The sequence below is a fragment of the Carassius carassius genome, chromosome 6, assembly GCF_963082965.1.
Source record: "Carassius carassius chromosome 6, fCarCar2.1, whole genome shotgun sequence".
NCBI classification, from domain to species: Eukaryota; Metazoa; Chordata; class Actinopteri; order Cypriniformes; family Cyprinidae; genus Carassius; species Carassius carassius.
The window spans coordinates 22,050,275-22,065,615 of record NC_081760.1 but is presented as its reverse complement, the minus strand read 5'-3'; the positions used below and the strand labels follow the sequence as shown (position 1 = coordinate 22,065,615).

Sequence of the window (15,341 nt, the reverse complement as noted above, 5' to 3'; positions counted from 1 at the left end):
AAGTGTAACCAAAAATTGCTAAAGTCAATAGATTTTACTAATAGACCTACCAATCTCTGTATAAAAATAAAATAACGATGCTGCCATCTTTCTAAGGTCATTTTTTTTTACCCCCTGTAATTTGGCTCCAAATCCAAGTTGAAAATTGTCATTTTGACCCCTCTCTACAAAATAATGTATTATTCCTTAAATATACATCTTTGACATCTAATATATTAACTTTCATCACTATTTATGTTTGTCTTTCTACTAATAAAATAAAATAAAATAAATTATTATTATTAACAAATTCAAAAATGAGCATGGGATGTTTCCAAAATTTGGTTGATTTGACATGGAATGAGCCTGAAATCTATTCCATGAAGTGCACTAATAAACATACACAAGTTTAAAAGGAGGGAGACCTTGATGATTCTGACTTTTAAGGTGGATGTTAGTGTGCCTTAAAGATTAAAGCATGTTGCATGTTGTATGCCACGTGTAAACAATTTATGGAAAAACTTACGGAAGTGTCTGCTATAAACCATGTGTCAAGATAAGCCTAGGGCAATGTGTACTGAAGAACACTTTCCTAAACTCAAAGCATATTTCCCATTTGCTCATATTGCTACACCCCCACTCCCACAACACACAAACACACCTCCAGGCAAAGACTGATCATGGGAGAATGAAACATCAAAGCTACATGGATGCAACAGGCTTCTGGCAGTGTAGGGAGTATGTGAACAGAATTTTGACCCTGATATATGGGATGTTTCACAAAATAACTGAGGCTTCCGTGTTTCCTCCATGGATATCTATATGTAGATACATTCTGCTCCAGACATGTCGGCATGTCCGTCATCTTGGAAAAGATGCTACTCATCACTCTCACTAAAAACAATCCCATTATTTTTTTATCAAAAATTATGCAACTGTTTGCAGCCTATGAGGATCGAATGATCAACTAATATGCAGAAATATCTAATATTAACAATAAACTAAATCCTCTGAAAATAAGCCTCTCTCTATATATATATATATCTTTAAAAATCTTACATACCTCAAATTTTTTATAATTTGAAATGTTCCTTAATCAGCAAACCAGCATATTAAAACACTGAAGACTGGAGTAATGGCTGCTAAAATTCAACTTTACATCACATTTTATAATATAAACATAGAAAACAGTAGTTTAAAATTCTAATAATATTTAACGATATTAAAGTTTTTACTGTAGTTTGGATCAAATAAAAGCAACTATGATGAGCAGAAGAGACTTTATTTAAAATCATTTAAAAAATCTTTTGACAGTGTACATATGAATAACTAGCTCTCGAGTGTACACAGAGCTTTAATCACTGCTAATATGCCAACTACACATAAAAATCACTGGTTTCCTCTGTCATCATGAAGGACATGTCAATTGACATAAAAGACAGCACCATGATTTCTTTTTTTCATTACCCCAAATTTCACTTGGATCCTATTATATGGTCTAACAAACAAAAATTACATAAAAACATTAAAATAGCATGTTATTCATGCACCAAGATGTAAGAAAGGAAACAAAGATGCACACGTAAAGAAAAGTGAAGCATCCATGAATGTCAAACACTCCTATTATCAGACTTACCGTCTCATTTGGGTCATACACTGTAGAGTACCGGCAGATTATAACACCGCACCTCTGCTTAAGACAGACATGCTAAAAGACAAAGAGACAATGCTGTCACCGCTGACTGAATAAAACCGTTTATACCAGAGATGCCCAAACAGGACCCGCAGGCCAAAGGTGACCAGTGATGACCTTTGATTTGGCCCACCACCACAAACATCCCACAAAACAGCACACAGCCCTCAATTATTCACCTTTTGACCCTTCATAGTAAAAAATCTGGGCACCTCTGGTTAATAAAACTTTGTTCAACACAAGTGACAAATGTATTAGGACCACTAACATTGTGTTCAGTTACAGTAATGAAACATGAAAGACACAGAATTTTATATATATATATATATATATATATATATATATATATATATATATATATATATATAGACAGTAATAAAAGGGTCAAAATATTATTCTGAACAACAACGGGCAAGTTTTGTGATTTAAAATTTGAATCAGCAGAAAGAACTGACTGAATGACTGACTGTCATTGATAAATCCAACCAGACATAATCGGTTTTCAAATTTATTATTAGGAATCTTTCAGTCAAATATTCAATAAATTTACGCTGCACAGACAAACTGTCTTTACATACAATCGGCACAGCTGCATCAGCTAAACACTTTCTGAGATCATTTTGACATTGACATGAATTCACAGTCAATAGTGATAAAAAAAAACATCTGGTCGTGATTTCAGCAACGCTAACAATGAAGGACACGTCATAAACTTATAAGGAGCGAGTAAGTTAATGTTTCATAAATAATACTTGACCGTTGTGAATCAATGAAACTGTCCGTATATCGTGTCAAGTGAAGTTCTCGCGGATCTTTCACGGCATGTCAGGACGCTCAGACAGATAACACGGCAAATAAAATAATTGGACTAATCATTAGATTAGTAGTATGAATTGTTTTCCATCATGCAGCGACTTCAAATCCCAAAGCTTACCTTAACAGCATGAAAAACTCTCTGAAATCCTGCAGCGCTTCTGTAAGCCGCCATAATAATCGGAGTTACGCACAGCAGAGCGGCGCGCTCTTATGACGTAACGCACATAATTTGGGGGTGTTTGCCCTCCCGACCAATCAGATGTGTCCGAGATCGAAATGTGCTCGAGGAGGGGAGAAACTGAACAACTGAAGGTTGGACGACAGGTTGCTGATAAAAACCGTCGTGACCTTGAAGACTATGCTCGAACATCTGCACTAATCCCTAATGTATGACTATTCATTAAAGATTGTTAAAGTTCGATTCATTTATTTTTTCGAACAGATCAGGTAGGTAAAATTATTAATCAAATTACTGTTTATTATTATTTATTTTTATTCTGTATTGGCACTTCCCTGAAAGTACTGCAAAGGATGTTGAAAATAACCGTGATAATTTATACTTTATTGAAAATGGCAATCATACAGCTAGTCTACTTTTATATATGGACTTTCAGGCCAAATGTCAACAACTTTTTTACGGATTAGCATTAGCCTAGTTATCGCAAGAACTGAGAAATCGTAAAACTGATGAAACTGAATAACAATTTTAAAGGTAACAATGCTGTACATATTTTATTCGACGAGTTTATCATAAATATTTAGTATTTTTAATAAAACATATAAGATATACCATCATTTAAGAACAAGGGTGATTTTCTCAAAATTACTCGGAGTGGATGATTTCCAGACATGTGTAACATACATGGAAATAATACAATAAAATACATTCACAGAAAAGTTTCCATTTTAACGCACTACATTTGACTTCGGCACTTTGGATCTTTTGGACTTTATGGTAGGTACAATCACGTAACGTCAAATATATCTAATAATCATGACAGAAATATTGTGTTCAAACACATTACTGTAAAACATTTCTACAGTCAGAAATATACATCCATCCTTCGTCTTTGGCAAATGACCAAATTACATTTTATTCTTCATATAAGAAAACAACCTTCGTTTTAATCACATGGACTAATACTTTTCTACTTCAGTCACAGTGCAACACTGAATGCTGAGGACATAAAGCCTCATTTACTACTTACAAATAATAGTTCCATTTATATGCCGTTTTTGGCGAAGTCCTTAAACGTACCACTCGCTAAAAGTGGAGGTTAAACTGCTGTGTGCGCTGCTGTTGAGCGCGGCGGAGTCCGGAGACATGGCGTTGTGCGTTTCTGAGCACGGAGAAATCAAATTGGAGGGAGTGGACGACTCGTACCCGGAGCTTCCGGTAGGAGAGGAGTCGACCACTGGACCATGATCCTCGTGAACCTACAAAAGACATCAAACAGTTCGAATCAGTTCAATCGGACTAAACCATGATATATGCAAGGCAACAGATTGTTGAACGAAGAGTAGCTGTCAGATGGATTGAATTCTCACCTTCATGTGTTTCCTTAAAGAGCTGGGGTGAGTGTAAGACTTGTCGCACAGTTTGCACAGATATGGCTTGTCAGACGTGTGCACGTGCATGTGCTTCTTCCGGTCACTGCTGTTGGCGAACCGTCTGTCGCAGCCGTCGAATTCACACAGGAACGGTTTTTCGCCTGAAAAACAAAAATATTTTCTATTTAGATGTGAACTTATTTTAGATGAACGCAGAATCGATGAATGATATACTGTTGTGGGCTGATTTTGATGCTGTAAAAGGGGTGATGCGCAACCAAATAACGCATTCAAATTTCAGAGCAATTCACACTTACAAAATCATCAACCTTTAATTGTAAAACCACTATATGATTTCTACCCTTAGACTAGCTTGTCTACTGACTGCTGAGACACCAGCTTGTAACAAGCACTGGAGGAAGTGTTGTATGGCATTACTGAAGACTGAGCAAGTTCAAAGTTTTGAATTTGGAACTGAAATGAACATTTAAAACCACGTAAAATGTACAAAAAATAAAATATCGTATTTAAAAGAACATCGATAAATAATCACCTGTGTGTGTCCGTTTGTGTATTTTCAGATTCTCTGAGCGCGCGAACACCTTGCCGCATCCCGGGAAGGGGCACGCGAAGGGTTTCTCTCCCGTGTGCACTCGGATATGATTCACTAGTTTGTATTTTGCTTTGAATGGCTTGCTTTCCCGTGGACAGTCTTCCCAGAAACAGATGTGGTTACACTGTTCTGGCCCACCGATATGCTCCGTGGACACATGTGTGACCAGCTCGTGCATTGTGCTGTAAGTTTTGCTGCAGCATTTTTTGGGGTCACCAAGCTCCGGGTCGATCCATTTACAAATGAGCTCTTGTTTGATGCACTGTTGTCGCATGTAGCGGAAGAATGCTCCAGGATGGTGCGCCATGTTCATGCTCATATTTAGGCCATACTGACTGTAAGGATCGGCCCGTGCATTGGGCACTTGGTGATACTGTTCCGTTCGCCCGAAAACCTCACCGGGTAATCCAAGGCGTCCGTTCAGGATGTTTGGAGAGCTGTGATGGGACCCATGCTGCTCGTGGATTCCGGGGAAATGTAGGTGGCCCTGGCCTTCTGGGTGAGAGTGATGGAGAGGCCCTGCTGTGGAGCTGAAGATGGGGTGTTGTCCGCTGCCCGGAGTCGAATCTCCAAAGCCTCGGCTGCGCAAGAGAAACTCCCTGGTGGAGTTAAACGTGGAAGTGGCGTACGAGGCAGCGTGCGCAGCCGCATGCGCTCCAAGAGCGGCTGCGGAATAGCTGGTTGCTTGGGGCGCAAACGCTGCGCTCTGACCCGGGGACAAATCGGGGTGGTTCAGTTTGAACGCGCCAATATGTGCCGATTCCATGAAACTCATATCTCTGTCCTGTGTCTCGCTCACAGCCGAGTGATGCCTTGTGAACGTGCCAACCCCTAAACTAGAGATTTGGTGGCCGGCATCCAGTAACATCACCACGAATTTTGATTACAAGATGCGACTACACCCGAGTTTACAAATAAAAGTAAATATAAATCAACTGACTGGCTGTTAATTGCCCGTAATTCGGTTAATTACAATTCATACCAAGTGATGAGGTCAGAGTAATATCAAATAAATCCTTTTGGCACGATGGAAAAGCTGCAGAAATGTACAACATTTGTACATCGGTATAATTCGTGCGCCAAAGTGAAACTTGAAGCGGTTGCGCGGGTTCTCTGTGCGTCGTGTTTTCTGAGTGTTTTTGCGCTCCTGACTGCGCTTATCTCTGGGGTCTCTCCAAGGCACCACACGCCCCCTCACGACTGTAACCCCGTTTCCCAAATCTAAGGATCTCATTGGTCTGTGTAACTCCCAAATCCTGTTCACTTGTCCAATCAAATGTTTACTCACCGTGAGTAATCTAGGCTGACGGTTCTTGTGGTTCCGCCCAGTTTTATGCGTTTACGAGAGAATAATCTGTGCTTGAAGTGAGGGGAGGGGGGGGGGGGGGGTTAGTGAAATACAAAACACTGTGGATTTATGACAATATTATTTAGGCTATTACTTGGTTTGAATTTCGGTTTATAAGTTGTAACACACATTTCTAGGTTTCTCTTATATACTTCTGTAAAAAACTGAACAGATTGGATAAATCCTTCACTGTGAGATTTAATGTTGTCCTGAGTAGAAGTTTCATTTGTGAGCTCATTCTAATTCAAAGCTTTTATTATAAACTAACATCGCCTAGGTATAACACATCAGTGAATGAGGTTTTAATGTTTTTGTCATTGGTTTGGGTGCAGATCTGTGCAGTGCGCGCTATTGCGTTATTAGACCTGCACCATGTCAGAGTTGAATTCGTCCTCGTTTGTGTAAACATTTTGTTCGGGAATCACCAAAATGCACAAATGCATAAAACGATTGCTTTTAGGTTCATCTTTAAAAATCGAATATTTAACGAAAATGTCTGTTTTGGTGTCCAGAGTCAAGATTTTAATAGCCTAAATAAAATTGTTTTTAGCAATTTCACAAAATCGTTTTTTCCCACGAAGTCACGTTTTGAGCCGTGTGAAATAGATAATTATGAATCACTTTTACATTTTATTATGTTACTAATGGTTTTTAATTCGAATCCCACACAGTGTGAACTCATTAATGACATTTGATGTTAATCGAACCCATTTTGACCTCGATGTGTTGTATCATCTCTGACAGAACGAGAGTTAATAGGAAAACACATCTCCTTCTCTCCAGCTTCTCATTTGTGTCTAGATGTTATTATTGAGCAGTGAAAGAGAAGGAAGGAAGGGACATGAGAGTGTTGTAAAGAGGGAGTCTAAGTCACCGGCTTTGAACTGAAACTTATTATGGGCTCGGATGCCACTCGGGTTGTCCTGACAACGGCAGTGAGATGGGAAGTGTCTCCATTGTGGATGAGTTGTTTCTCTTCAGAGGATATCAACCTCTAGACACATATTTACGTGGCGAGGGTTGAACTGGTGACACACACAGACGGAGAGACGCCGCTATGCCATGAGGATAAAACCAACAATGCAACAATGTCAAGAGGTTAGAATAGAACAACTGACCCTTTGCGCCTTTTCTAACAACTTCAACAATATTTCAAAAACATTTAGTACTCCACTGGTCATGTAAAATAACCCAGGCTCGGATAATAAATGATAATAAAAGGACATTCAGAATTCAGCATTATTTTGCGCTGATATTATAAAGAAACGACAAATGTTCAAGACAAACGTGGCTTTATTATAGGCTATATTTCCTGTCATGTTTCTCAAGAAGGACATTAAATAGAACGAGGTTTAAATGTCAGCCAACACATGGTCTTCTTAACAACTGACCTGTAAATGAATTCAAAATAGATTCATTAAATCAATTATCATCAGCACGTCATAATCTTTCGTCCAGTGAACCGTTTTGAACATATTTCAAACTTGGTAAAGGGCAGGTTACTAAACTGGCTTATTCATGTATATAGCATAGGCTATGTCTGTCTTGAAGGACCATTTACATTTGAGTACATTTTTATTTTATGATTTGAAAATTTAAAACCAGATAGTTTTTTGTTTTTGTTTTTTTAATCTTTGTACAAGGAGAGTGTTTACCAAGTAAATCAATAATAGAAACTTGTTTTCAAACGAAATCTTATGAGTAAATACTGAAAATGTTGCTCTTACGTTTAGAGGCGTTTCAGCGCACTGATACATTTCACAACCACTCGCCTTAAAAAAAAAGAAAAAAAGAAAACATAATAAAACATGTTTCATCTTAAATGTTTTACAGATGTGATTTATTCAAATTATTTTGACATATATTTATACATACTTAGTAGCCTATATTTTACCCACTGTTCATTGTGAAATAAAAAATATAAAATAATGACTGAAGGGGGCGGTGGGCTTTTAAAACATTCCTAATCGCAATATATATTATTTTGTTTTATATTTATAATTGTTTTGTAATTTTACACTTTTAAAATAATAACAGGCTTACATATTTGAATGGTAATTAACAGCCTTTAAGAAAAAAAATAATGTTTATTTAAAACTAGATTAAGGGTTGGAAGTTAAAGAAGAGAACTTTGGAACAAGTGGTCATTATTATTATTATTAATATTATTATTTTTTTTTTTTTTTTTCATCCTGGATGGATGCCAGTTTTATGTGCACGGCTGCTCAACCAGAAGTTTTAAAACAACTGTAAACTCAATTACGCATAATTTAATTTATGTTTAAGGGCTATCTGTGTTTAACTTGTAAATCTGGGTAATGATCCCAGGATCTGTTAAACGGTGTCTCCCACATGACAATCACTGTGACATGGGCGTCGCTAGACCATTTAAGGGGGGCTTTCTGCTCAGCCCAAAGTTCTGCGATAAGCTCCATAAACTGTACAATAATTCCTGATCACCTCAGTTTCCTTTAAATTTCATTCAAAAAACGGCGGCAGAGTTCGGCTCCTCCCCGACCTTCAGCGCGTTCTTCAACCCACAGACAAAGTATCCTGCCTAATGTCTGTCACATGTTTAATCATTTCTGATGGTGTGATGAGGGGTGAACGGAGAGAAAACTTGTGTGTGTGTGTGATGGGGAAGATTTGTATTTGGCTTATTCGTTTCTCAAATATCATACTCATCTGTGCAATACAGTTTAGTAGTCTACCCTATTAGTTTGTATTTATTTAGCCTATTATTATTATTATACCCTCATTGGAGGCTGAGCCACCCTAAAATGAAAATCCTAGAATAGCCCCTGTATACTACTTCCTGATATTGAATAAAAGGTGCAAAATGTCCCCATTAAACAATTTGCTAAATGTGTGATCCCACACAAACATGCACACACATTTGTAAAGCTCTACTTCATATTCAAAAGCCTATTACTACACAGTGTGTGTGTGTGTGTGTGTGTGTGTGTGTGTGTGTGTGTGTGTGTGTGTGTGTGTGTAAATGTGCTCATCATTCAGTGCTGTACAACTTACAGATGCATTAATGAGCTGAATCACCTATACCTGTTTAATGTTTCTGCACTGTCAAGCGGATCTCTCTCTCTCTCTCTCTCTCTCTCTCTCTCTCTCTCTCTCTCTCTGTCAAAATCTGTGTGGGCAAAATCAGTGAGGGAACCACAACTGCAAAGTGAGCGGCAGAAAATGAAGAGAGTGAAGAAAGGATGGAGCCACTCATATTCAGAATTGACAGAAGAACACGACTACAGACTTGTGCAGAAAAACAAACAAATCTTTCCTCCGCTGCATCACCCTCACTGGAGTCTGTGAGAATCTCACATTTGACATGTAGTTTACTGCTGGTATTCTGCCCTCGTAAAAGAGTTCCCCTTCTTCAACTAGACAGATAGATGACTCCTTCCACAAGACAGTTGAACTGAAGCATGGATTTATTGACACCACCACTTCAAATGCAAGTGGAACAGAGTAAAACTGAAATACAGAAAAAAGGAAAAAGTAGTTTTCCAAAGACTGTACATTAATAATTGTAACAGTTCGCTTAAGGTATAACTGAACATAATATATAACGTTACAATAATAATCTAGATGCATGTAACATCGTACTGAAAAGTCTCTATTAATATCAGTTTCATCCTTAAATTACTGGCACTAATTCCAACAAAAGATGAAAAAACAAGCTTCTAATAAACACATTAATACTTACAGACAAAGCTTCTATAAATGTTTGCAAGGATGATGAAGAGATTGAGCTGCTTTAACCGTGTGATTATCAGAATCAACTGAGTAAAACAAGATGACTGCAATTAAGGTCAGAGGTTACTCTCTCTGACAACATCAATAAACATAAATGGACTAGCACCATCTAGTGGCTCTAAAAATAAACTACACTAAGAACAGTACACTCCCCGTCTGGTATCTGTAAGATGCCATCATTAAACATAATTAAGCTTGTCTATTCAGTCTCAGGAGACAACAGTAAGACAACATCTGATATAGGTCGCAGAAACACCTTAGATGATCCCTCTTTGACCATCTTGACCTCAACTTTCCTCACTCGCCCATCTCTCCCAGGAAATGTCTTCAATACCATTCCCATGGGCCAGTCATTCCTTTTGGCTTGACTGTTTTTCAATAGCACAACGTCTCCCACTTGAAGATTGCCGCTCTCATTCTGCCATTTTCTTCGGCCTTGTAAGGTTGCAAGATATTCCTTTCTCCAGCGATGCCAGAATGTAGTGGCCAAGCCTTGGACTTGCCTCCACTGACGACTGAAGAGGTCCTTTTCTCCAAATTCACCTGATGGAGAAGGTACTACAGAAGTCTTTTGAGTGAGTAGAGTTGCTGGGGACAGAATAAATGGAGCGTCTGGATCTGTGGATACAGGTACCAGGGGACGAGCATTTACTATGGCTGTGACTTCAGCCATGAAGGTTGTCAAAACCTCATGGGACAACTTTGATGGTCCAAGACCTTGTAGCATGGATTCAAGGATCCGCCTTGAGACTCCGATCATACGTTCCCAACTTCCACCCATGTGAGATGAGTGGGGAGGGTTGAACACCCAAGTACATCCAATGTCACTCAGATACTCTTGTACCCTTCTGTCTTCTGTGACTGACTCCATCTTCAACTCCTTGCATGCTCCAACAAAGTTGGTGCCACAGTCCGACCGCAACTGCTTTGCTGGACCTCGAACAGCGAAGAATCTGCGGAGAGCATTTATAAAGCTGGAGCTATCCATCGACTCTATGACTTCGATATGTATGGCCCTAGTGCTCATACATGTAAACAGCACTGCCCAGCGTTTGGAGTTCGCTTGTCCTCCTCTAGTTCGACGTGAGGTGACCATCCAAGGCCCGAAAACATCCAACCCTACAAAGGAGAATGGAGGGTCCATACTGAGCCGTTCAGGAGGTAGGTCAGACATCTTCTGAATCAAAATCTTTCCCCGCAGTCTGCGACACTGAACACATTGAAAGATCATACTACTGATGCGTCTCTTACCACCTATGATCCAGAAACCAGCCTCTCTCACTGCACCCTCAGTGAAGACGCGTCCCTGATGTTCGACCTGTTTATGATAATGTTGAATGAGCAGTGATGTGATGTGACAACGACCAGGGAGAATTAGAGGACACACTTCATCTCTTCTAAGGTTTGCTTCTGAAAGGCGTCCGCCAACCCTGAGTACGCCAAAACTGTCAATGTAGGGGGATAGTTTAAAGAGAGGGCTTTGATTGGAAATCGCTGTGCCTGTTTGAAGGCATTTCAATTCCTCAGAGAAGGCTTCTGTTTGCACGCTGTGGATGATAACAGACTTGGCCTTTTCTAGATCTTGAACTGAGCAGGGTTTGTCACATATATGCCAGCCCCTGCAAGTACTCTTGTTACTATCCTGCTTGAAGGAGTGAGTTATGTGCACAAGTCTTGCTATTGCATGAGTCAGTGATCGCCAGCTTGAGAATCTTTCGAACCGTTTGGGGTTTAACTCCTTTCTTGAAGTATGTGTAGCGCAAGAAGTGACTTGAGGACGTACTTCAATGTCTACTTCTGGGTCGATCATACTGAAGAGACCCATGTGAGTTTCAGGCTGTGTTGATTTAGTCAAGAATGTTGGACCAGTCAGCCACATGCTACGGGGAAGGTCAGCTGCCTTAACTGATCTTGTGGCATGGTCGGCAGGGTTTTGATCGGTAGGTACGTATTTCCACTGTTCAGGGCGTGTAGATTTCCGTATCCTTTGCACTCTATTGTTGACATACACATAGAATTTCCTGGATTCATTACAAATGTAGCCTAAGACGACCTTACTGTCAGAATAGAATGTTACAGCATCCAGCTTGGTGTCAATCTCATCTTCAATGGTTTCAGCTATTTCCACAGCTAGAACAGCTGCACACAGCTCAAGTCTGGGGACAGAGATCTCAAGTAGGGGAGCTAGTTTAGCCTTACCAAAGATGAAGCCAACTTCTACATTTCCGCTCATATCGGTAACCCTGATGTAAGCAACAGCTGCAATAGCATTTGTGGATGCATCACAGAAGACGCACATCTCTTTGCCTTGTGTTTGACTGAGAGAGATAGTGGCATATGTGCGGGGAATTTTGACACACTCAAGCTCCTTTAATGAATCTCTCCAAACCTTCCATTCCTTATATTTCTCATCAGGCAGAGGTGCATCCCAGTCACAAGACCCTGTGGTAAGCGCTCTGAGCAGGAGTCTTCCCTGAAGGACGACAGGTGCAGCAAACCCAAGTGGGTCAAACAAACTGTTAATCGTAGACAGAACCCCACGTCTGGTGTAAGGTTTCACCTGGTCTGCAACCTGGAAAATGAACATATCCTCAGACAAATTCCAGCTCACCCCCAAACTTCTGTGAACTGGAGGGAGGCCAGTGCTCAGATCCAGATTCTTAATCTCCTTTGCAAGGTCCTCTGCAAGAAATGCTTTCATGACCTCCACTTTGTTGGAGGCAATCTTGTGAAGATGAAGATTAGACAGAGCCAGCATTTCCTGGGTGGCTTTGAGCAGCTTGATGGCTTTCTCTTCTGTGGGGAGGGAAGTAAGTCCATCATCCACATAAAAGTTCCTTTCCACAAAGTGTCTTGCCTCTGGTCCATAGTCTTTTTCACCTGAGAGGGCAGCTCTCCTGAGCCCATATATGGCAACTGCTGGTGACGGGCTATTACCAAAAACATGAACTCGCATCTGGTACTCCAATACCTTGTTGTTTAAGTCATTGTTGTCATACCAAAGGAAGCGTAGAAAGTTCCGATGCTCTTTTGTGACCACAAAGGAATGGAACATTTGCTGGATATCAGCCATCACTGCCACACGTTCCTTCCTGAACCGCAGTAGAACTCCCAAAAGACTATTGTTTACATTAGGGCCAGTAAGGAGGACATCATTTAATGATACACCTTCATGTCGAGCACTAGAGTCGAACACTACTCTTATCTGGCCAGGCTTCTTTGGATGGTACACCCCGAACATTGGCAGATACCAGCACTCTTCATCATTCTGTAATCGTGGTGCCAACTCTGCATGCCCATTCTCAAGTATCTTTTGCATAAAATCAACAAAGTGCTCCTTTACCTCAGGGTATTTTTCAAGCTTACGAGTCAGAAAAGTGAGCCGTTTGCTGGCCTGAATCTTGTTATTAGGGAGGTGTTGCCGTGGGCTACGGAACGGAAGTGGGGCAACCCAGCTATTTGACTCATCCTGATGGAACTCTCTTTCCATAATGTTCAGGAAGGCAAGGTCATCCATAGAGGGAGCTGGTTTGTCGTCATTCTTAGTGTTGCAGAAAACTGATTCGCCTATGGGACATTCATCATGTATGGGCAAGCTTCTCTGTTTAAGGTTCAGGGCAGAGGATATCTGAGGCTCATTATGACGGTTGAAATGGTCTTTCACATGCATACTGTTTGGACATGGACTCATGTAGCTGGGACGCCCATTTCCTAGTATATGAGTTTTGAAAACATCCACTGACGAAGGCTTGTGAGCTCCATTGAGGCATACATCTCCAACTATCACCCACCCAAGGGCCAACCTCTGAGCGAAGGGAGCATGTTGTGGTCCGTTGCATTGTTCCAGCACCTTGTGCGCCTGAATGAGGTCTCTTCCGAGAAGAAGCAGAATTTTGGCCTTGGGATCTAGACATGGAATTTTGGAGGCTACTGATCTTAGGTGGTTGTGGTATTGTGCTGCGTCTGGAGTAGGAATCTCTGCTCTGTTATTTGGGATGAGGTTGCATTCAATGAGGGATGGAAGAGCAAGGCATGTCTTTCCATCAAAGGACTCCACCATAAATCCTTCCGCTCTACGCCCTTCAGCCTCCGTGACACCGGCACACGTCCTGAGTGTGTAAGGTGATGCATTGTCTGCAACATTAAACATCTCAAAGAAGGCAGATCTCGCCAGGGATCGATTACTCTGATCATCTATGATTGCATAAACCCTTTGTTTGTTCTGAGGCTCACCTTCCAGGTACACATTTACCAGGCAGATCTTTGAGCAGGACTTTCCACTGTTGTGATCTCCACACACTTCTGTGCAGGTGGATGTAGCGATTGGGGAGGGAGGCAACTCTTCTTGCTCCCCGCCATAGCTTGTAGAGGGGCTGTTATCTTCCTTTTTTGACCAGGGGGCTGGGCCATAGTGAAGTGCAGCTATATGCTTGTCGCTATTGCATTCAGAGCACTGGATTAACACTGTACAGTCCTTTGCCTGGTGTGTAGTTGAGGAGCAGCATCTAAAGCATATGGAATTCTCTCGGAGGTAAGCTTTCCGTTCCTGCAAGGTCTTTTCCCTAAAACCTCTACACTTTCTGAGGGGATGTGGCTTTTTATGTATAGGACATTGTCTGTTGAGGTTGTCACTTGTCTTGTTAAATTCGTCCTTTTGTGTGGCATTGTCTATTTCTGTCTTGTGAACTGTAACAGGAGCTCTGATTGTCTTTGAGAAGAATCTCTCACCTTTAGATGGTGCAACAGTGTGCATACTCATGTTAAAGCTATGATCATTCCTCATGCGGGCCTCACAATGAATAAAATCGCAGAAGAATGAAAAAGGGGGAAAGCTGACACCATTCTCTTGTTTATAACGAGTTCCCTGCAACATCCATTTCTCTTGTAGGCTATATGGGAGTTTTTCTAATATGGAGCTGAGGCCACGTGCCGTATCCAGGAAGGTCAAGCCATGTAGATAACCTTCTGCTTTTGCTGCCTGCAGCTCAAGAAGTAGGTCCCCTAACTCTCTGAGACGTTGAGGGTCCTTGGTAGACAGCTTTGGGAAATGCTCAAGTTTGTTAAAGAGCGCTGCCTCCATGGCTTCGGCAGAGCCGTAACATTCCTCTAGCCGTTTCCAGACCATGCTGAGGCCAACGTCTGGATAATTGATGTGAACCGACCTGATGCGTCTTGCATGCTCAGTAGAATCAGGGCCAAGCCACTTTATGAGCAGGTCGAGTTCTTCACTAGGCTTAAGATCGAGCCCTTCAATAGCATTGCAAAAGCTAGACTTCCATGCCCAATAGTTCTCAGGCTTATCATTAAACCTTGAGAGTCCACCTGTCAAAAGATCACGGCGAGCCAGGAACTTTGCGAGTTCAAATACATTTGAGTGAGCAGTATGGGACTCATTGTGATTTGAGGGTGAGTGGCTTGTCAATTTAATGTTGTGTCTTGGAGCTGAAGCATCATGCAATGTGGATTTAAACTGTGATGTGATCTCGCCTGCATGCTTGACTGATTCAGCTTGAGTATGCATGGGGTGGCAGCTGAGGAGTGTCTCAGAGTGAGTGAGAACACGAGCAGAACGT

At 40.9% G+C, this 15,341-nt stretch overlaps 2 protein-coding genes across 2 annotated transcripts in view; both read right to left on the bottom strand.

The window, feature by feature from the left end:
* The window catches only part of LOC132142495 (propionyl-CoA carboxylase alpha chain, mitochondrial-like), a 73,726-nt gene extending 70,835 nt beyond the window's left edge, over window positions 1-2,891 (bottom strand). The window contains exons 1-2 of the mRNA XM_059552407.1: window positions 2,607-2,891; window positions 1,616-1,687 (exon numbers count right to left, since the gene is read on the bottom strand). Coding sequence (XP_059408390.1) covers window positions 1,616-1,687; window positions 2,607-2,660 — 126 coding nt within the window. The 5' untranslated portion in view covers window positions 2,661-2,891. The remainder of the gene's footprint in view (window positions 1-1,615; window positions 1,688-2,606) is intronic.
* Window positions 2,892-3,236: 345 nt separating this feature from the next.
* LOC132142494 (zinc finger protein ZIC 2-like) lies at window positions 3,237-5,838 on the bottom strand. The gene is made up of 3 exons (XM_059552406.1): window positions 4,593-5,838; window positions 4,037-4,200; window positions 3,237-3,925 (listed from the first exon to the last, which is right to left on the bottom strand). Exons 1-3 carry the CDS (start codon window positions 5,518-5,520, stop codon window positions 3,737-3,739), a joined length of 1,281 nt encoding a protein of 426 aa, XP_059408389.1. The 5' UTR covers window positions 5,521-5,838; the 3' UTR covers window positions 3,237-3,736.
* Between the last annotated feature and the right edge of the window lie 9,503 nt (window positions 5,839-15,341).

Excerpts from the sequence above, each read along its gene's own strand:
- LOC132142494 (XM_059552406.1), bottom strand. The coding sequence starts at position 5,520 with ATGTTACTGGATGCCGGCCACCAAATCTCTAGTTTAGGGGTTGGCACG. Across the intron at positions 4,201-4,592 it reads ACACAAACGGACACACACAG|GCGAAAAACCGTTCCTGTGT; the intron begins GTGATTATTTAT and ends TTTGTTTTTCAG. Across the intron at positions 3,926-4,036 it reads CTTTAAGGAAACACATGAAG|GTTCACGAGGATCATGGTCC; the intron begins GTGAGAATTCAA and ends TGTCTTTTGTAG.